The 22,430-nt window shown below is 44.1% G+C and overlaps 1 protein-coding gene across 2 annotated transcripts in view; it reads right to left on the bottom strand.

Moving 5' to 3' along the window:
• Positions 1-22,430, bottom strand: part of PTP4A2 (protein tyrosine phosphatase type IVA, member 2) — a 70,499-nt gene that overhangs the window by 7,740 nt on the left and 40,329 nt on the right. For both annotated transcript variants that reach the window (XM_015408099.1, XM_015408098.1), the window contains exons 2-4: positions 21,617-22,289; positions 17,697-17,789; positions 4,565-4,695 (exon numbers count right to left, since the gene is read on the bottom strand). In XM_015408099.1, coding sequence (XP_015263585.1) covers positions 4,565-4,695; positions 17,697-17,789; positions 21,617-21,712 — 320 coding nt within the window. In that variant the 5' untranslated portion in view covers positions 21,713-22,289. The remainder of the gene's footprint in view (positions 1-4,564; positions 4,696-17,696; positions 17,790-21,616; positions 22,290-22,430) is intronic.

The raw sequence follows: 22,430 nt of genomic DNA, 5'->3' as shown, positions 1-22,430 counted from the left end.
GGAACAGCAAACTGTTTAGAATGTTGGAGGCAGGACTCAGGCAACGCAGCCAGTGGATAGGGAGACCCTCTGAATGACAGATCATTCAGCCAACTGATTTTGGAGCATGTTGGAATGTTCAGGGGAGTCCATGACCAAAACAGAATTATATATAAGGAGAGATGAATGCAAAGCGCAAGTATACACTAAAAAAAACCCTATGACACATTACAGATTTAATCTTACCCCAAATTCAAAATTATTATAACAGCAAGAGAGATGGGCACGAACCAAATCAAGAAGCAAAATTTGTGATGGATTTTGTCCTGTTCGTGGCTCATAAAAAGAAGTTTGCGACAGGTTCACTGTCACGGACCTCCTGTTTGTGGTGGCTCATGGATGGATCCCTGATCCCTGCAAAAGCCACAAAAACAGCTGAGCAGCGGAGAGGCGCTCCCCACCACTCAGCTGTTTCAGGCTGTCTTCTGCAGTCCTTTTAAAGTTTAAAGGGACTGCAGAAGACAGCCTGAAAGAGCTGCGCAGTGAGGAGCACATCCATGCCATGCAGCTGCTTTTCATGCTGTCTCCTGCTGGCCCTCTAAAGTTTAAAGGGACTGCAGAAGACAGCGTCAAACAACTGAGCACTGGGGAGCGACTCCCTACCGCTCAGCTGTTTTTCGGGCTTTCTGCAAACCCCATTTAAAGGGACTGTAGTCCCTTTCAATAGGGTTTGTGGGGCCACAATCCGCATGAACCAGCTTGGTTGTGAACAAGCCTCCAGGTTCGTGGTCCAGCCATGAACTGAACCATATTTTCCTGGTTCGTGCCCATACCTAGACAGCACCACATTAAATATACCTGCTGAAATATCTAGAAACTAAAAATTAAATACAATTAATCCTTTCTAGGAACAGTTTTGACTAAAAAATGTAGCTTATTTCTATTATTTGTTTCTCAGAAAGATTAACTTTTACCAGGGAAAAAAGTCTCAAGTTAATTTTCCCTCCCAGATTTCTAATACAACTTTTTCCATAATGTAGTCCATTTCAAGTCAAGCAAATGATCAGCTCTTATTTCCTTCTTGGTGCAACCTCTTCCCATTTCTGGACAATCCAACATGTAGCAACTTTTAATAAATGAGAGCTCAGTTTCCTGTTTCGAGTCCAGATCCGTCCAGTTAGCTAGGCTGAGTTTGAAGCAGCAGTGGGCAAAAGGAAGACCCCAATCTACTGCCAGACATCACCTATGACTCCAAAATCATCCTTACCCTCTGTCCGCTAGCTTAAACAGAGGGCTCAGGTCTACAGCCCCCTCATCCTAATTTCCAGAAGGATCTGACCCATATGAGCGCTGTCCCCGTTGCTATGGCAAGCCATCTTGTTAGCTGCAGTGCAGCCACTTCTCTCTGGTAAGTAAGACGGCTGACACAAAGTCCTGTTTAAAAATGGCAAAGGAGGTATCATCACTTCTCTCACCTGTGATGGTATTCATCACCTGTAAAACTATTGCATTAATTGACCAAGTCTTTAATCTCATTTAGGAGCTGGTGCTGGAATCCCTGGCATGCAGTAACTCAGATAGAGTTTGTACTTCTGTAGGCTAGTATCCCAGTCTATGGCATAAACGGTGCACCAGGTAGTTGCAACTGCCTCTGCCTTATGGGACAAGCCTTACTTTGCAACTGGTGGTACCTGAAGCATCAGTTAAAGAGAAATAGCTCTCCTTCTTCAAAGCAATTATAATTCTAGTTATTTTTATTACTTTTCCAGGCCTCCTATTGGCTAAGCAGGTGGCAGCAGTGGCCAGAGGTCCCTCTCATCAGTTTGGGCTAGTGAACCAGCTTTGGCCTTTCGTAGGCAAAGAAGATCTTGCCACTGTGGAATTTGCCTTGGTGACATTAGACTATTGAAATGCACCATACATGGAGTTGGACCTGAGGAGTGTTTGGAACCTACAGTTGGTACAGAATGCTGCAGCCGAAATTATGACTGAAGTGGGTCATAGGGACCACATCACTCCCACCTCATTCCGTTTACACTGGCTCTCAATCAGCTTCTGGGCACATTTCAAGGCACTGGTATTGACCTTTAAAGCCCTATACAGCTTGTGACCAACATACGTTAAAAACTCACATATGAGTACCTGACCACAGTTCTTCAGGAGGCTAGAAAGGTAGCATGCTGAGAAAGGGCCTTCTCAGTTGTGGAACCAAATTATGGAATTCCTTCCCCAGGGAGATCTGTCTGTCCTGCTCTCATTGTTTTCTGCAAGCAGGCAAAGACATACCTGTTTCATCTGGCTTCGCTCACTAACCTTCTTCCCATGCATATGTCTTACTTGTTTTTAATAGTTTGTGCATTATGCATTGTAAGAGCTATTACTTGATAGTTCACTGCCTTGAGGACCCTAAGGAGGCATTAAAATGTTTCAATAAAATAAATATTTCCCTTCACTATCACAGCGCCTTTGGACTCCATATCATCTGCTGTTTAATCTCCATGATGTGATGTCAACAAGGAAAAAAGCAACTTTTCAGTAAAGCTGATACAGGATGACATTCTAAGCACTTTTTTCATCTGCCTTGAATCTACTACTGATCAACCTCAAATTCCAGTGTTCTTGGCCATGATATATAATACACACATACACACAAGACTGAAAGGAAAAATGACAAATGAGACCGTGGTGCCAGCAGCTGTTGTAAGGATCGTGAAAAAGGGGTTCTTGAGAGGTAACATTAATTGAACTAGCAAGTCAGGGAATGAGCATAGCAACACCACAGTCTATTTTAAAACCCTGCCTCCCTGTAGAGAACAGTACTACTACCACTATTCCATTATTCTCTGAGGTTTTACCCATATTGGTTCGGCTACTTTTGTCTGAAGAAAGGCCACAAAAGCAAGATTAATGCCAGGCACACCATCTCACAGAGAAGCCATTAAATCAGTCTTTGAGTAAAAATTTGAATACTGAATTTTTTTTTCTATTTTTTTTTCCTCTTTTTTTTCTCAGTTCTCAACAGTCTGAATGCCATTCCAGGGTGCAAGGATATTAACAGCCCCAAGGCCCCTAGTGGATTTGGTTCATATTGCCTAAAATTAGTGGAGAAACAACACTGTGCCTGTCTGAACTTTGACCTTCAGGGCAGTGGCTTAGGCAGTCAAATAGAAAGATTTTATTTACCTATAGAGTAAATCAACATTCGTTATTAAAGATTTTACCATGTTAGAAAGCAACATTCTAAACTGCATAATGCATGTCAATATTCCATATACTTAAATATGCTATGTCATCTATCTGCAGCCCTATCAGCATTAGACACATTTTTTCAATTCCATGTTAATCAACACAGACCCATTTTACATACAGGCTTCACTTCAGGGGGCCCCAGCCTTTTTGAGCTTACAGGCCCCACTGGAATTCTGATACAGTGTGGTCATCATAGCCACAAAATGGCCGCCACAGGAGGCAGAGCCAAACCCAAAATGGCTGCCATATATTACTTTCAGTCACACAGTGAAAATCCGTGTCCTGTGGTGGCATCTGCTGCCAAAGCAAAACATTTTCAGCAATCTGCAAAGCCTTTCAAATCTCAAATGGCCAATCAGAAGCCTGGCACCTATTTTCTAAAACCACTTGGCAGGCAACCAGGAAAGGTGTCAGCGGGCACCATGGTGTCCACAAGCACCACGTTGGTGACCACTGCTCCACACTCACACAGCACTACTGTGGATTAGAGTTCCCAGTGCACATTTGAGCATGCACTGAAAGGGAAAGAAATTTACCCTTTTAACTACTTTTTTACTCACACTGAAAGAGGATTACTTAAAGGCAGGGTTCCTCAACGTGGCACCCATCATGTGGGTGGGCCAGATGAGGCTTTTTTCCAGCAGGGCTTCTGAATGGCTGTGCACATTTTTAAAAAAAGTTTTGGCACCAGTTGCCACCACAGCACAAGGATCTTCACTGTGGGACTGACAGTAAGCTGTGTGTATGCAAAAAAAAAAGAGATGTATTTTTTTTAAAATGTATGTTCAGTTTGAATGGCATTCTGTTAAAAGCTTCAGCCTGAAGTGTTGAAGAATTACTATTAGAGTTATGGATAACCTCACTCCCCAACATTCTGTATTTGGCTCCGCCTCCCAAGGCAACCATTTTGTGGTTGCACCCACCCCCTCGCCAAGTCAGTAATCTAAAAGTTCCTGCAAGCTCAAAAAGGCTAGGGATCCCTTCTTTAAAGAGATACTGTACTATGTTCAACATTCATCCAAGGTTTATAATCAGTCTGAAGTTGAACCCTCTTAATCACAACTTCCTTGCAAAGCTTACTGATATAGCAAGGAACTGATACCTAATCCTGAATGAATGAACTTAAGTCACAAGGCTTTTCATAATTGGTTTTCAGTTTTAGAAGTGATTTGAGCCTTGTAACTCTGAGGCCGGTATACACAGTTGACAATCAGCTTTCTGGCAGACAGGCAAACAAGCATCACTATACAGCTATACTACACTGTTGGAACAGTAGATTCAACAGAAACAAACCAGGCCAGAAACCTGAGATTATCTGCTAAACCAAGAAGCTTACCTTCCCAGCCCTGCAACACAGTGTACAGCAACACAGCAGCCAGGTTCCTCACGAAATTTGGTTTTCAACAAGTTGAGCCAGTCGTCCACAATCTCGCTGGGGGGTGGTGCTCCATCATCAAATGGCCAGTCCTATTGAGGACAGGGAAAGTATTTCCACTAAATAATTCTATCTGCAAATCAGACTATAACATTACCACATACATACTCATCCCTGGGAGGGTCACAAAAATAGGGAAAATGGGCCCTCAGTTTTTCAAAAACTTTGAAATGCCTGATGCTTTGATGTGTTCGATTTTTGCAACCTGCATTTAATTGTGCAGCTGCGATACACTGTTTTAATGCTGACTTTATATGCATTTTTATTTTAAAATGCCCTAAGTGCTATTTATGACTCAATTGGCTGTTTAATTTTCAAATAAACTCAATGGAACGTGAGCAGGTGAATTAAACAAATTTAGGTGGAAGTGTGAAATTGCCTTTCTGATTTAGTAGAAGCCATACCTTACAAACACACGGACCTGAGAGAAAAACTGAACATACTTTTAAAAGACCATTACCAATTTTAACAGTTAGTTCATATCTTATTGATGCAATGTCTGGCAGGGTATCTGTATCTGAACTACACAAAAACCCTTCTTGAAGCATAACAGGGAATCAAAAACTCAGTTCAAGGCAGATTATAAATCTTATTATCTGCAAAATGTTTCAGGCAGAAGCAAAACGCAAGTGTTACCATGTACTCCTTAGTAATTGGAAATTTACAATCTTTTTTTTTTTAATCCCCCTGGAGGGGGGGTATTGATTTTTTTACAACACTACAAACTACAACTGAAAATATAGGAAGGGAAACTACCTCTAAGGAGAAAGAAAAGAAACCCACTAATGACTAAAACCCCAAGAGTAGGAGATCAATACATCAGCTTATTTCCATATTAATCTAAAATGCTGGTAATACATTGAACATAGTCGGTTATGCTAAGTCATTTATCTTTTAAGCATCCATTTATCTGTTAAATGAAACCCTCAGAACATCCCAGAGTTATTTCTAAATTTTCAGGTACAATTCAGAGTCCTTCAACCTTTATTTTCTCATATCTTTTCTTATACTCAATTTATATGGACTTTTGGGGGCTGCCGCCCCCTTTTCAGAGAGAGAGTCCTCGTCAGAAGACACTGAGCCTAACTCGCCATCAGATTTGCTTTCTTCTTCTTCCTTCTTGTCCTCCGCTAGTTCCCCCAGCTGTGTTCTCAGGAACTCGTGTGCTTTAAGAACAGAGTCAATCTTTTCTTTTTTTGTCATGGAGCTTGAAAATGACAACTTCTGGAATTAACCATCTGTAACTGATGCCATTTGTTTGTAAAAAAAGGATTAAGTCTTTATATTTCTTCCTCTTCTGTCTTATTTCAAATGGAATGTCTTTTAAGATCCTGATATTTTTGTCCCCGATTTTCAAGGGTGTTCCCGTAGTTGCTTTCAAAATAGAATCTCTTACATGTCTCTTTGAGAATCTGACTACTATTTCCCCAGGCAGACTATTTTTCTTGATGTATAAGGAATAGGACCTGTAGAACACATCCATCTCACTATAAAGGTATTTTGCTGTCAAATCTATCAATGGGACTATTGCATCACTCAACAGTTGCTTCAGATTCTCTCCTTTATTTTCTGGGACCCCTTGGAACCGTAGGACCAAATTTGCTTTCTCCATTTGCAGCTGTAAAAGTTACGACTCTTCCATAGCTTGTTTCATTTCCAGTTTTTGTACCTTTTTCTTGACTTTTTTAGTATTGGCATCCATTTCCTTCATGTGCTCTGCCATTTGCTCTGTTGCATTTAAGGATTTAGTTAATTGTAGCTGCTGTGAAGCCAAACTCTGACCGATTGTTGACAATTGTTGCTTGATGTTAGTCATCTCATTCACCAGAAGATGCAAGAAATCTGCCAACAGTTTGGAAAGCTCAGTGATCTCTTCCGTTCGAGGACTGCCCACTAGTTTCGCTTTCAACAGTTTGTCTTTATCCGGTATCTTCCCCGTCATCTTTTTGGATTGTTTACTTTTCTAAAAGTTGCTAAAGTCTCTGATATTTGCCCATACGCTTATCTGCGCTCTGGTAAGTCTCTTAAAACAGATATAGACGCTTATTTTTCTGCTCCCCCCTCTTTATTTCCGTGTTTCGTTTGTGCATTTGGGAGGGGCCCCTCCCCCGCTTGCTTTTCGTCGCACTTTAAGGGGGGCAGCTTCCTTTTTAAATCTTCATGCTCGCTTCAACCCGACTCACAGTTCGTTGTTGGCCAGCCGGCCTCACTTGGCATCGTTTTTTTTTGCCCGATCTCCAACACTTGTCCTGGTCAGCAGCACTAGTACCATGCGGTCACTCAGCGGCAGGACATTCAGGGCGGAGGAGCGCCTCAATTCTCCGGCATCGCGCCGGCGAAGAGGTCGCCCCTCAAAAGCCCCCTGGCTACAAGCCTTTTACCAAGGCTTCGGGGGGGTCACGACCTGTCACACCCCCTCCTACACGCTGGTGTGCAGTTTGCATCCCCGGGACATCCGGGAGATGCGTCTGCCTGCATGTTGCCATAAACCAGAAGTCGAAATTTACAATTCTTAATCTCTTTGTTTTCCCAGTGACCCCCTAAATCAGGCTGAAAGAGAATGACTTGTCTAGTTTGCCTGAGAGCTTCAAGACAAAGACAGGATTTAGTCCTGGATCTCTCACATCTCACACCAACACGGTGCTACAGCATCCCTTTGATTTAAGTTCCAGGAGGCTGATTTACTTCCTTATTCTGAGGCTCAAAAGGGGTAACTCACTGGATCGTAAGACCTGATACAACTTGTCATATCAGTTCAGAAAAAAGTTAAGCTTGGCATTTAAAACACCAATAAAGGTTAAAATTGGGCTGAGGAACCCTGCATGCTTTGTCAGATGAACAACACTGCTCTCCTTATAAAGACCAGTGTTAAATGTACAGATTTTGAAAGCAATTTAAACCACTGCTATTCAGACCAGCATCTAGTGATTTCAGCATGGCCCATTAGGTCCCACATAATTTAATTTTCAAAAGTGGACGAAGCTGTTTTAAATCTGCCAAGTAATGTTCTAATGTTTACAGAAACTGTCATCTCTGGCAACATCAGTGTTTTATTTTTATCCTTTCAATCCACTTAGAGCTCTCCTTAATTAGCCAGACTACTAATCCAATTACATCAATGCCACAGCTACCAGAGCCTCATGAAAAAGTGTGATAATGGCCAATTCCTCCCTGAAACATACCATTTCCCGAACCCTAGTTTCAGTCGTATTGATCATTGTAAATGTGAGCTACGTATGACTGTGTGTGTGTGTAGAAATAATCGCACCTCATCTTCATGTTCCCACCTCAGAACTCCATTGTGACCAGGAATAACCAATAGCGATTGGCTTCACTAATCTGTACAGCAAGGTCTCTATGCATAGCTTCCTAAGCAAGGCAGGCAGGTGGTTTCGTTTTCTATTGGATGATTCTGTCACAGAGGTGTTTTTATATTTTGATGTTGTTACTAACATACCACTGAACTTTGATTTGTGAGACTGTATCATGTCAGTGGAATATGCTTTAAGCAAAACCCTGGACACTGAAAAAGTCATTCTGAAATCCAGTGAATCCTTCCTTTGATAGCACAGAAGTTGTTGTCAGTCCTAATTCCTAAACATGACTATAGCTGGAGCAGGGGTGGAAACTAGTCAGAGGGTCAAAAATACTGATTTTACTGCCCAAAATTTTTTAAAAACTGACCAAATACTGACAAAAACACTGACAAATTACTGAACAATTTAATGTCAGCCTACTGATAAGCCAGCGTTTTAAATGTAAAACTAGGACATTAAAATGATTATTATCTGGCCTCCACCAGCCCCATAGCCAGCTTTATAGTTAGATGTGACCCAGATAAAAAGATTGCACACCTTTTTATTGATTTTTTAAAATGAACAGAGGACAATGTTTTCATTATAGTACAAAATTTATGGCAAAAAAGAAGAGGAGATTGGATTTATACCCCAACCTTCACTACTCAAAGGAGTCTCAGAGCAGGCTTACAAACTCCTTTCCCTTCCCCACAACAGACACCCTGTGAGGTAAGGGGGCTGAGTTAGCTCTGACAGAAACTGCTATTTTTCAAGGCCCAAGGTCATCCAGCAGATACAAATGGAGGAGTGGGGAATTAAACCCAGTTCTCCCAGATTAGAGTCCACGCACTTAACCACTACACCAAAAAGATTCCCGTTTAAAATAATCACATACTGCAGACAATAAAATAGCAAAACAGCAAAAACATATTAAAAACCAAACATAAAGTAATAATTATGACAACAAAACATAATTACTGTAAGGTAAGACTTGTCTTTGCTTGTACTTTATCTTTGGTTTTTTTATGAAAAAAGAACCAGCCAGCAGCCTGCCATCCCTGGTGGAGGCCGTATTGGGCTGGGCATTGGAACACCCTAGACTGATTGTCCTGCGTGATTTCAATGTCCATGTGGACGATGTGGCCTCCACTCAGGCGATGGTGGTGCTGGGACTCTCCCAATATGTAATGACTCCCACTCACCGGGCCGGACACACACTCGATCTGATCTTTGCGGCAGGAGTCACGGTGGACCGGGTCACTGTCTCAGCAGTGCCATGGTCGGACCTTCATGCCCTGAAGGCCCATCTGAATGTTTCACCCCAACCCTGTTTGGGCAGTGAGCAGATTTCAGCTTGCCCATGGAGCCAAATGGATCCTATGTGGCTTCAAATGGCCCTGTGGGATCTGGTGCCCCGGTGGCTCATTAGAGGAGTTTGTGGAGGATTGGCACAGCTGACTCTTGGCAGCCATCAACGAGATCGCTCCCCGACACCCTCTGCGCCCTTACACTAGGCTGGCTCTTTGGTTTACCCAGGAGTTGTGGCTGATAAAGCAAAGGCTAAGATGGCTAGAGAGACAGTAGCAGTGCACCTGCAACGAAGCCAGAAGAACATCTTATAGGACATTTATGAGATCTTATGAGATGGCAGTCAGAGTATTATGTGGCCATGATTGCATCTGCGAGCTCATGCCCAGCCCAATTATTTAGAATAATTCAGTCTATTTATTTATTTATTACTTTTTTTTACCCCCGCCCTTCCCGCCAAAGCGGGCTCAGGGTGGCTTCCACAAAACTGATGAACAATATACATTTTACAAGTGATTAAAACACAGACAAATGACTGTTCTGCCACAAGGCAGACCAAATGTTAGGGAATTGGACACTGGCTGTGAGGCCTTTGCAAGCTACTTTGCAGATAAAGTCCTGTCGCTCCACTGTGACCTCCCCACCACAGTGAGACAATAAGTGAACTTGAGGCTCCATCCACGCCTTCTAGTCAGGTTATGGATTATTTCAGTCCGCTCAGCCTGGAGGAAGTTGACAAACTGCTCTTAACTGTACGCCCTATCACGTGCTGCCTTGACCCGTGCCCATCATGGCTAATTAAAGCTGGCCGTGATGGGTTTCGAGATGCCCTAAGGCAGATTATCAACAAGTCCCTCTCAGAGGGACAGTTCCCTAGGGCACTCAAGGAAGCTGTGGTTCATCCCCTCCTGAAAAAGCCATCTTTGGAGCTGGCCGAATTGGCTAATTACCGGCCAGTCTCCAATCTGCCCTATTTGGGCAAAATAATTGAAAGGGCAGTGGCAATTCAGCTACAGAGCTTTTTGGATGATACTTCCATTCCAGATCCTTTCCAGTCCAGTTTCCACCCAGGCCATGGGACGGAGACAGCACTGGTCGCCCTCACAGATGACCTCCGGAAGCATCTGGATCAGGGCGGATTGGCAGTGATGTTGCTGTTGGACCTGTCGGCAGCATTCGACATGGGTGACCATTAGTTACTGATCCACCGCCTCACCAACACTGGAGTACAGGGGCCTGCTTTGCAATGGCTGGCCTTCCTTCAGGGTCAGGGACAAAGGGTGGCGCTAGGGGAGCAGTTATCCCAAAGGCATCCACTGATTTGTGGAGTGCCCCAAAGGGCGGTGCTGTCCCCAATGTTATGTAACATCTACATGCGCTCCCTTGCCAAGATTGCCTGGTGGCATGGGCTGGGATGTCACCAGTATGCGGATGACACCCAGCTCTATCTGTTGCTGGGCGGCCAGTCTGACTCTACACTGGAAGATCTGGACCAGCCGTTGCAAGCTGTGGCTGGTTGGCTCAGACTGAGCCAACTGAAACTGAATCTGACGAAGATGGAGGTCCGTGCCTGAGCCGGGGCGGCCCAATAGTAGGGATCCTACTTCCGACCTTCAATGGGGCACCATTGGTGCCAGCGCTAGAGGTTAGGAGCTTGGGAGTGCTCCTGGATGCCTCACTAACAATGGAGGCCCAGGTAGCAGCCACTGCCAAATCAGCCTTTTCCTACCTCCAACTGATTAGGAAGTTGGTTCCCTTCCTCGAACGCAACAACTTGGCGACAGTGATCCATGCGATGGTCACCTCGAGACTGGACTACTATAATGCTCTCTACATGGGACTGCCCTTGACCCAAATCCAGAAGCTACAGCTAGTGCAAAATGTTGCAGCCAGGCTTCTGATGGGCCTCCCTATGTGGGACAACATCCAGCCTGTGCTGAAAGCACTGTACTGGCTGCCAATAGCATACCAAATTCACTTCAAGGTGCTGGCACTCACCTTTAAAGCCCTTTTATGGTGAGGGGCCCACAAACCTGAGAGAACGCCTTTCCCCACATGTTCTCCAGAGAGCACTGCGCTCAGGGTCACAAAATCGATTGGCCTCCCAGGTCCTAAAGATGTCAGGCTGGCCACAACCAGGACCAGTGGCTTCTCAGTGGTGGCTCCCTACTGGTGGAATGAGCTCCCAGAAGAGATCAGGGCCCTCGGGATCTTTTACAGTTCCGCAGGGCCTGCAAGATGGAGCTCTTCCACCAGGCCTTTGACTAAGGAGCCGCACCAAATAACATCAAATAACTGAGAAGTGACAGTGCTCTGGTCCTTGGCTTACCACCAACAGCCTGTGCTGACAAGGCAACCACCAATATAGATCATGTGATTACAACACTAGTATTGGTTCTGCCTTCTGTAAACATTTTTATAAGCAGGGGTCATTTGGGGGGGGGACACGGGGGGACGCCATCCCCCTGGGTGAGGTGCGGGAGGGCGGAGCCTGGAGCTCCCTGCTGGTGCCCGCTGGAGGTCGCCACCGGCTGTGGGGAGGACACACTTCCAGTGATGTCAGGGGGTGTGGCATATGCTAATGAGTTATGCTAATGAGTCCCCTAGCTCTTTTTCTACGAAATGACCCCTGCTTATAAGTATCTGATCACTTACTAGCACTTTATGATAATGTAGAGTTTTATTATTTAAACTGGTATATAATTTGTTACCTATATATTTAATCTCTTTGTAAGCCACCCTGAGCCCGCTCCAGTGGGGAGTGGGGGTATTAAATGAATGAATAAATAAATAAATAAAGTTATTCACGAACACTTTTGTTTCTCAACAGTTTTCTGCACTGCATCCACAAGCATTTTTCCCCCTTGTCCTCTTCTTCTATTGCTTTCTCAACTCCTTCTAGCATGAGCTGTGCCATGTTGAATCCCACAATATCCTTCACCTCTACTTTCATTGTCTCATATTTTAAGAGATTAGTTATATTTCTATACTCTGTGGAAGATTTCACCAAATCACTTTTACTCTTAGGAACAAAGTTCTTAAAGTACTGCATAACTAAACTGAAAACAATCTGTCTTCTCACTGGGAAGTCATCATGTTCAGGACCAGGCTGTCATTGACAAATTTTAGACCGTTGCTGAGGGCCACGACTGGACGAGGGCGCCACTTTGGCCTGCCTGCTGCCCCGTCTTCCCCATTAGGCCCTAATGTCCGGCTGGTGGGCTCCCTTTCCCTCAGCCAGCTGGCCTCGTTCCCTTCTCACCCCGCAAAGGAATTGAAGCACCCCAGGACACACCTCCCTTGCGAGCCAGAGCGCCTCCCCCCCCCCCCCCTAATCATTTCCCCCCCCGCAATTCAGCAGCACTGTTCGTGGAGGCGAAGAAATGCACACACACCCCGCCACCTTAACCCTGGGCCCCTGGGGAGCCTCCAGCAGGCTTTGGCTCTTCTCCAGGGAATGCAAAAAGGGAGGCGGTTTCCCGCGAGGTCTGAAGCAGCTTTTCCTCGCCAAAGGCAGAAGAGCCACAGAGGCTTCCCGATGGGGCAGGGGGTGCACTGTGCAGTTTTCCCGAAGCCTTGAGAGAGCCGTCCTCGCCGTGGTCTCCTCCACATGCGCCCTGCCCAAAGGGGCTGACAACACTGCCCTGCAAGACCCCAATGGCTGTGGGGGGAAGGAGAAGTGACCCTCGGGGTGCAGGAGCCAGCCGGGATGTATGTGGGGGCGCCTTGGCAGCTGCTGCAGGAACATACCAGAAGGTAGCCTCGCCTACTGTACAAAAAAACCTGGAGCCGGCCCTGATCATGTTTCCCCAAAAATGCAGTAATGAAAACAGAAAAACACAAACTGCATTCACAGAAATCAAAGAAATACTGACTTTACTGACCAATTTTTTAAAAAAACTGACAAATTACTGACCAAGATGAAAAAACTGACTTTTACTGATTTTACTGACCATTTTCCACCCCTGCTGGAGATCAATCCACGAACATGATCTGCTTTCTCAGACACAAAATAAAGTATCCGAGTTCTTGCTGCTCTGACCTGGGCATGGGCTGACTCTTTGCAAGGAACAGGGTAATGATGGAAGTGCCAAAACCTGTCACTCTAAAGGAAATTGAGTATGATAGTTATTACACAGCATCTTGGGATCTGGGAGACCCAGGTTCAAATCCCTACTCTGGCATGGAAGCTTGCTGGGTGACCTGGGCCAGTCATATGCTCTCAGCCTAACCTACCTTCACAGGTTTGTTGTGAGGATTAAATGGAGGATAAGAAAAGGATGTAAGCCACTCTGAGGAGAAAAGTAGGGTATGAAGTTAATAAAATTCAAATGCACTGCCTCCAAGGTTATGAAAGCAGTAGAGAGGACCAAGAGAAGATCTGTGGTTAGAATGGATGCAGCAGTCATTGCTGATCTTCCACAAGACATTCCATTTGCTGATTTGGATAATGGAGGTTAACTATATGTACTATCCTAGTCAACCATCCCCCCCCCCAACTTTCAATATAAGTATTTTTTCCCCTTTGCAATGTCAGTGCACATCAAAAAGCCACAGTGATATACTGGTTACAATGTTGGACTACAATCTGGGAACCCAGGTTCAAATCCCCAATCTGCTATGAAACGTACCAGATGACTGAGGACAGTCACTCCCTTTCAGCCTAACCTACCTTTGACAAAGGGAGCTTCCACTTTTGAAAGCTTACCCTGTAACTCTTATTGGTCTCTCAGGTGCTACTGGGCTCAAATCTAGCTGTTCTACTGCAGACCAACACAGCTATCCTCTGAAACTATGTCCCAAGGTTGCTGGGAAGATAAAATGGAAAGCCATGTATGTTACCCTAAGTGTCTCTCGTACCAGATAGGTAACCAAAGAGGAAAAAGCAAGACCTTACTCCTAAGGAACTTGCTGCCTGAAAGTTCAATAATGAGCTATTGAGGATGGGAAAGGATGAGTGTAACAGGAGACAAATAAACACTGCATGCTTAAGATGCATTTTGGAAGACAGGTTCAGGCAAAGAAAGAATAAAAAGGGAGGATCTGATGGGAGAAAGCCAAAGCCCAGCATAGGAACTTTGAGCAGAAATTCTGGTAGAAGACAAGGACCTTGAACTGAGTTATTTTAAAGAGGAGGACTCTCTGGAGTGGCTGAAGGTGAAAGAATCAGGACAGCCGAGGTCATGGAAAAGGGCATGACAGGAAACAGAGGAAAAGTTGCATGAATCTTCCCTTGGGACACCCAGCACAAGCCATCATGGACTGAAAGGGAGCAGCAGCAACACAGCTCTTCTGCCAAGACAGCTCTTACACAGGCCACGTCATCAGCACGAGGCTGTCATCCGTTGATCACAGTTCCCAGAATAGACCTTGAGCACCACAATAAGACTACCGGTACTCACACTGCAAAGCTGTGTTTTTTCACAGGCTGATAGCTACACACAGGTTTGCTGCTACAGCTTGCCAGAAAAAATGCCAGCACCCTGTGGACCTTCAAGCCTCAGATGAAGGGGGGGAAATCCCACTTTCAGCAACTGCTGTCTAAAATATTACCACTGGCATAAATTCAGTGGAGTTTGATCATGCCTGGCCATCCAGGAAAGTACTGAGTGCTCCCTGCTCCTTTTTACAAGCTATCTGGGGCTAAGAAAATACAGCTGACTGTCAGTGTTTTCTCTAAGCTGAGTTAGTGTGAGCTAGCTCATAGTTTTTTAGCCTCTGGCTCACACATTTTTGTCTTAGTTCAGGAAGGATGGCTCCAGAGCAAACTAATTTATGCAGTAGTCAAATCACTCACTCACAAAGTAGAATTCTTATTCACAAGACTCCACAACTTAGAGGGAGTATTGCTGCTGTAAGGCTGCCTCTGCAAATGAATCACCCTGACACCAGCCCAGAAGGCTAGAAGCTGCTATTACAGCTGTAACTGTGCTTGTGAGCTTGTTGTGTCTTGGCACCTGCCAACGATTTACACACTGTCTGGACCAACCCTAGTTCCTGAAGCAGTCAACACACAAAACTCCTGTTGATGCTGCTGGTATAAGAAGAGAATTCAGTCTTGTCTTTCCTGCATATTATCTCAAGCAATGCAGGCTATTCAGGAAGAGCTATTTTTAAAAGCAACCACATGAACCTGTGAAAATGCAACAGCTGGCTTGAACTCTGATGCCAGTCCCACCCATTGCTTTCTCCGGCCTTTTAATCTCTTTATTGCACATGCTTGTTTACCAACACTACCAGTTTAAACAGGCTATATCCAATTTTGCTAGCCTGTTCCACCATCTATCAGGGCAGAAGGAGAAAGGCAGTTGTCTCACACACAATCCTCTACCAGTAAAGTCAACTTGTATGTATGAAAAGGCTTTAAAGCTATGATGAATATCTTTTGTTTTTCAAAGCTCATAGAATTTTCCTCAAAACTAAGGTTTGGAGACTGTCCCACTGTTCTGCTCCTCTTTTCAGGAATAATTGAGTGGTTAGCTTCAATCCAAGTTCTGAACGGCAAAACAGGGAGCCTTTTTTTGCAGAAAAGCTGCCCGGGGGGGGGGGGGGGGATTCAGCCCATCAAGCTGTTACAATTGATCAGTTTCCAGAAAGCATACTGAACACATCCCCTCCTATGAACCATTTACATGTCCAATTCAGTGGTTAACTGGCCTTCCAGACACCCAAGAATTAAGATGGGTAAGAAAGGAAAGCCAGTGGTTGATGAGAGGCCCATAGTGGCCTCTCCAGAGTCCACTGGAGCCACGTCCCAGAAAATTCAAATTCAGCCATTGCTCCCTTTACTAATAGTAGGTAAAGTAATTCTGGACCAATGGCTGTCCAAGGACACGAGAAACTGCTTAAAACACATAATTATAATGTATTTTAATTCAAGTAATTGGTTCCACTGAAAGAGATAGCAAGAATTATCAACTCCACCCTTCAAAATGAGAGTATTAAGAAGAGAGAAAAGAGAAGAGATTGGATTTATACCACACCCTTCACTACCCAAAGGTGTCTCAGAGTGGCTTACAAACTCCTTTCCCTCCCCACAACAGACACCCTGTGAGGTAGGTGGGGCTGAGAGAGCTCTTGACAGAAACTGCTCTTTTTCAAGAACAGCTCTTATCAGAACTACGGCTTGCCCAAGGTCATCCAGCCAGGTGCAAGTGGAGGAGTGGGGAATCAAACCGGTTCTCCCATATTAGAGTCCGCACACTTAACCACTACACCAAACATCACCAAGCAGCCTGTTCCAGGACTATTCAAAGAACTTCTTCCTCTAAAGGTCAAATCAGGGGAAACCAGCACATATCATTGAACATCTGGACTAATGCAAGACATTTTGGTGCCTGAGGCAAAAACGCCAACTGTCACTGCAGCACATCCCCACTCAAGTTACTGTTCTAGCTAGGACACAGCTCAGCTAAACTGCACTCACCTGTGTGAACATCCTAGTGGCAACCTGTACATGCCCTTCCCACTTACCACTGACCTGTCCCTCAACAAAAATATCCCCCACATCACTCTGTGAAAGCAGGCACTGGCATTTGTGGTGGCCCTGCCTTTTCTTTCCAGCCAGGATAAGCAGCTGGTATTCCCCAGCAGCTGTGCATGCACGCACACTTTCATGAGAATATACTACCTTACCTGGCTTTAAAGAGCTACTTGCCAGGGTGAGCAGAGGGGATGGTGGTTGGGTAAGTCTCATCTAATTATCTCACAACACATGCAAAATCCCATCTTTTTAAAAAATGCATCTTTGGTCCCTCGTGGCCCTTTAGGGGTTCAGCTACAACTTGCATTCCACATTCTCTTAACTAGGGGTATGCAAATTAATCAGTTTTTCCCAGTTTACATGTATTGGACCTGAAAAATAACGGTATTCCCGAGTACCAATATCAGTTTTGTATAGGGATTTGGGTAAATGTTTGGGACACCCAAATTTATTCAGCTCTATTATACCCTATGGGGACCATCCAATAAGGTACTTTTTAAGGTACTTATTCGGCTCAGTATATACCCAGCGAACGCCCCTAACTTCCAAATTCTGCTGGCTACAAGCTCTTCAATAACCCAGAATCAATTTATGGAGATAGATCAGGATGGGTAGCCATGTTAGTCTGTCTGTAGCAGTAGAAAAGAAGAGTCCAGGAGCACCTTAAAGACTACAAAGTTTGTGGTATCTTCAGATATCTTAAGTGAGCAGTGAGTTCATACCCTACCACAAACTTTGTTGGTCTTTAAGGTGCTACTGGACTCTTACACTTTTCTACGGCTAGAATCACCTAGAATCAGAGTCAATCCTGCACAGGTGCTTCATCAGCAGCAGCTTCAGATCAGCCCCCCAAGGTCCCATGAAGCAAGAACACCAACCAGAGCAGAAAAACACATTCTGTCCTTCATGGTATTATTTTCCACCCAGAGCCTGAAAAGGTACTCACCAGAACTTGGATTCCTTCTTTTTCAACAGGTGCTTTATCATAGGTAGCATCACAGACCCGCACCAAGGTTGTCACTCCATATTTCTTCAATTCCTTTGAGAACACATAAAAAATTAAAATTATATATATCCCACCTTCCTACTCAGAAATGGTCCGCACAGCACAGCTCACAAGATAAAGCAAGCATAACATTAAACAGAAAAAGAGCATACCCCCCATAATAAAATATGAACAAGAACAATGATTAAATCAGCAATTAACACTAAAAACATGCCAAGCAACTTCTTAAAAGAATAACACTACATCTAGGAGAACGTGCCACGCATATGCCTCTTTGAAGGTTTACGCAAGTGAGAATGCCAGTAGGGTTCTGTCCTCAAACCTTTGGAAGACAGAGGCATTCAGTGCAGGACCTCCAAACATGGTATCAGAGAATGGCATGGCTACACACACCAGGTGGGCCCTCTTCACTGCCATGGAAAGAAAACCTTCCTATTTTGCCTAGGGTGCCACAACGCTTAAGGTTGCTCTTGAAAAATCCACCAGGGGGGGGGGGGGGGGGGATGAGAGCAAAACAACCAGAACAGCAAGAGATGGATAAATTCAGCCTCCCTCCATCCCTAGTTTGTACACAGAATACAGGTTTTAGGGCAAAACCACCAGAAGTGTTCCTGTGCAGGCAACAACTGAAAATGGTATGAATGGTGCACAAGCCACATCAGAAAAGACAGCAGCAAGGCAGATGCCAATCACCATTTCAACTTCATTAACTTTGCTACCAGCCTTGATGCCATGTAGTTACCTTATTCTAAAACACTCTTACCCTGAAACTGCAACTTTTGAGTATAAGGAAATATCTGAATCAAATCAAAGCTGAACTTTTATCTACTTCTGATCTGTTAACACATTTGTGGTTGTACTTTCAAACCTCTCCAGGTACACGAGGATCTGAACCTTCTCTTTGACAAGACTGAATATGGGATTCTGCGTGTCATGGGAGCTGTAGAAATCCTCACCCTGACCTTATGTGCCATTTTTAATATGTCTTCCACATGCCAAGGCCTGTACAGCACACTGAAGACATACAGGGGGCAGGGCAGGGCAGGGAATAAGGGATGACTGACTAGGGAAAGGTCAACCAAACAATCAGAACAGTTTCGGTTTGGGTGAGAACCCTCACAGAGGTCCCAAAGAAAGGGTAATGCTCAAGCTACAAGGTACACTGAAAGGCTCATGTTGTCATCACTGACAAAGGGAGTTTTGACTCTCAAAAGTTCACACCCTAGAAATCTAGTTGGTCTTTAAAGTGCTACTGGACTTGAATCTTACTCTTCTGTTCCAGACCAGCACAGCTACCCTGTTTAAGATGTCTTCATTGTGTCTGTGAGTACATGGCAAGAAAACCTAATTCAATAGGTTTACCTGTACAGTACACATGTACCCTAAGACAAGGACAAAGTATGCTGGCATTATCTCTCTTTCTGGGTATGCCTGCTGAAATGGTCTGAAAAAACTTGGGGGGGGGGAGAGACAGAGTGGCACAAAATTAGTTTTAAGAAGATCTCAAAATTACACTGATTTTACTAGTGTATTGCAGCCCTGTTTCTCAATATTGATTCCAAAGCTATGTTCCTGGGGAATGAAATGGTCTGCTGAGATCCTTCAGTAGCATAAAGGAGATCACATTAAGAATTCGTTTACATGCATCCTCCCCCCCCCGCCCCCCAGTTAAGGACAAATATTGAGTATCCCAAAGACGGAACAAGGTTCAGGCAGGCAATGCAGAACAGCAGACCTGGCACCTCCTCCCCCTGGGGCCTCCTTTAAAAAGGAAGCACATGATTGCCTGGCAGAAACAGCCCTGAGACATTTCTGATCTAAAGGACAGCCTTGTTCTCTAGCTTCCTAGTAATGTACTATAAGTAGTTTACTACTGGGGTAAGCAAACATTGGTTGCAGAACTTGGAAAGTTTTCTGTATTTTTCTCCTCCAGTAGGATTATAAGATTACAGTAAATCAAGAGATCTTGAAATTAAAGATACAGTCTGCCCACCCAAAGGCTGTTCCACACATTTAGGACGTGTCCAATCCAAATTAATGATTCATTTCTGGAAGTGGCGGGTAGACAGAGAATCCCTCAATGACCAGAAGTTTCACCGATAAACAGCTGCACTATCTGGAGCAGAGGACAAGTCATAAGATCTATGAAAGAAGAGGGGCTTTTGGTTCAAGCAAGGCTTTTGGCAGTGAACCCACACAGAGACTGAACATCTAGCTCCATTAATTTCAGTGTTGAAAAGTAATGAATTGTTTTATCATGGAACAGTTAAGTAACTAACCTAGTTTTTCTGAATACCAGCAGTGCCACTTAAGAGAAGCTAAAATTCTTGCCCTGAATGATACACATGATCCGCAACCACATTTTTAAAGGTCTGAAATGTATGATTCCAGAAACAGTTACTCTTCTTTAGGCCTTGTGCCAGGGATGGAGACCCATTATCAGAGCTACTATTGTTACTTAAGAGGTTACAGTTATATTTAATATTAACAACGGTATCTTATATTACTGTATACATGTGTTTGGTGGGGTGGGTGGCACACAGGGTGTGATGACCCCTTAACTGGGGAGGTCTGGTTTTACTTTAAAAGTGTTCTTTATGTTTTATTTTACTGTATATATCTGGCTGCCACCAGGAAATTTTAAAAGGATTTCCAAACCTTTATACTTTCTCTATTTCTGGGTAGGTAGGTCGAGGGTTTTAGGCTTTCATGAGGGTCTATGTGTTTCATGAGACTTTATTTCTTTCAGAGCCGGCAGACTTGAATAAAATTAGATTTATTTAAATAAAGCATAAATACGAGGGTAGAACAATGTAAACAGTAATGTGAATGATTTGAACAATTGCTTGGTGTCTCTCACAAGCTTCTCCCTTACTGACAGGGATGTTTCAAGTAACTTTGTAACCTTTTACTCAAGGTCTTATAAGTTCACTACAGTCTGTCACTCAGACTTTTTTATAACTTTTCTTCTTCTCTGAACAACATCAACAGACAGCTTAACTGTTTTCACACAGAATGGCTTCTCACTTCTTTCATACACAGAGCTTAACTGAACTCCTGCTTCTCTCACAGAACTCAGAACCAAAACTGCTTAACTGAACTTCAACTGTCTTCATCAACTGTCAAATCTCTGTCTGTCACTCCTGATAGACATACATATCCTCCACACAGCATCACTTCCAACCCCCTCCCCCTCTTTGTCACTCACCAATCACACCACTTGCCTGTTTCAATCACTCTAGACTATCATACCACCATGCAACCAAACTTTTAAAGACACACACACACAGTTAAACATGAAATCATTACACAGGGTATACAGAAGGTTGATAGCAACTGCGAATATGGCTCTCCTTGAGCGGTAGAGTACCACTGCCCTAAGGCACTAACATTTTCAGAAGCCTTTAGTCTGGTAGAAAGCCCACCACCACCCCAAGCAAGAGAGATAATTCTCAAAAGTGCTTGGTTGAAGAGATGGGGGTGGAGAAAAAGAATAACAGGTAGGCCTAGAAAATGCATGGGGATTCTATTTAAAACACTTGCAAGATTTAGATCAGGATCCTCAGGCATGTCGTAGGACACCCTCTGTTCACCAGCCAGGTCTGCTGGTCCTGTTCACAGCACCACAAAATGACAACGTGCACTACAACACAGCCATGCACGCAAATTGGGAAAGATTGTACAGCACTGCTAAACTGCCATTCGTTCTGTTTTATCTTTTCTTTGCCCTCAAGCAATATCCAGGGCTCCCAACAACACAATCTGACAATAATTGAGCTAGGGAAAGCTAAAGCTTTAGGGTGTTCCAGACACTACTGTCCAAGGGCCAAAGAACATGCTACTTATAGAGATCTTCTTACCTCTGTGAATTTGTTGAGGGTTGTGTTGGTTGGGTTGTGGGTAATCAGGAAGCGCATACTCTCATAAGTAATCTCCACTGGAGCAGGACGGTTCATAGTGGCAAGAAAGAAAGTGTGCTGGGGCAAAAAAAAGTTCAAACCTTGCAACGTTTCACAGCAGAAGACATTTAAAAAAATCACTAAAGTGTCCAGAATTGATCAGAGCTTTCCTTGTTTACTTTGTTGTTCAAGAGAATTCTTCACTTCAAGAAAAGCAGGTCTGCTTGAGCATCAGCTGGAACTCACTTCACCCTCAAACACCGCAGGTGGTGTTCCTTCAGACTCTGCAGTCTCTTACTACATGCAAAAAAAACAGGCAGCCTTTACTACATTTAGGCACTAATGAGGCACAAAGAAAATGTTAGGGCAGGTCTTTTTTCCACTTGGGCTCGGCCAGGTTTCACTTCTCTAGCGACACTAAGAGGAAGAGGTTTCCAATGTGCAGAAGATATCCCCATATATTTGAGGCTTATATGTCTCAGTGTCTGGAATCTTCAAGGCAAAGTTGAATTATGGCACGTGGGACCTGACCCCCAGTTCACTTGTCAGCCAGGGTGCTGTGCTGGGCCCGGCAGAAATCTGCCCTGATGCTCAGAATCGCCATAAATGTGTGGCGTGGATTCCAAAGGAAAACCTAAGAAGGGAAAAAATAATCCATGTTTTAGAGGGGACATATGCAAAGACTGAGAAAGAATGCATGCAGAGAAGCATCAAAATATCTACATAGCATTACAGTTTCAAGAGCAAACCTGCTTCTGAAATGGTTTTAGATACA

This window comes from Gekko japonicus, unplaced genomic scaffold (assembly GCF_001447785.1).
Source record: "Gekko japonicus isolate JY-2015 unplaced genomic scaffold, Gekko_japonicus_V1.1 scaffold36, whole genome shotgun sequence".
NCBI lineage: Eukaryota > Metazoa > Chordata > Lepidosauria > Squamata > Gekkonidae > Gekko > Gekko japonicus.
The sequence above is the reverse complement of the archived record's forward strand: the minus strand, read 5'-3'. Positions and strand labels throughout refer to the sequence as shown.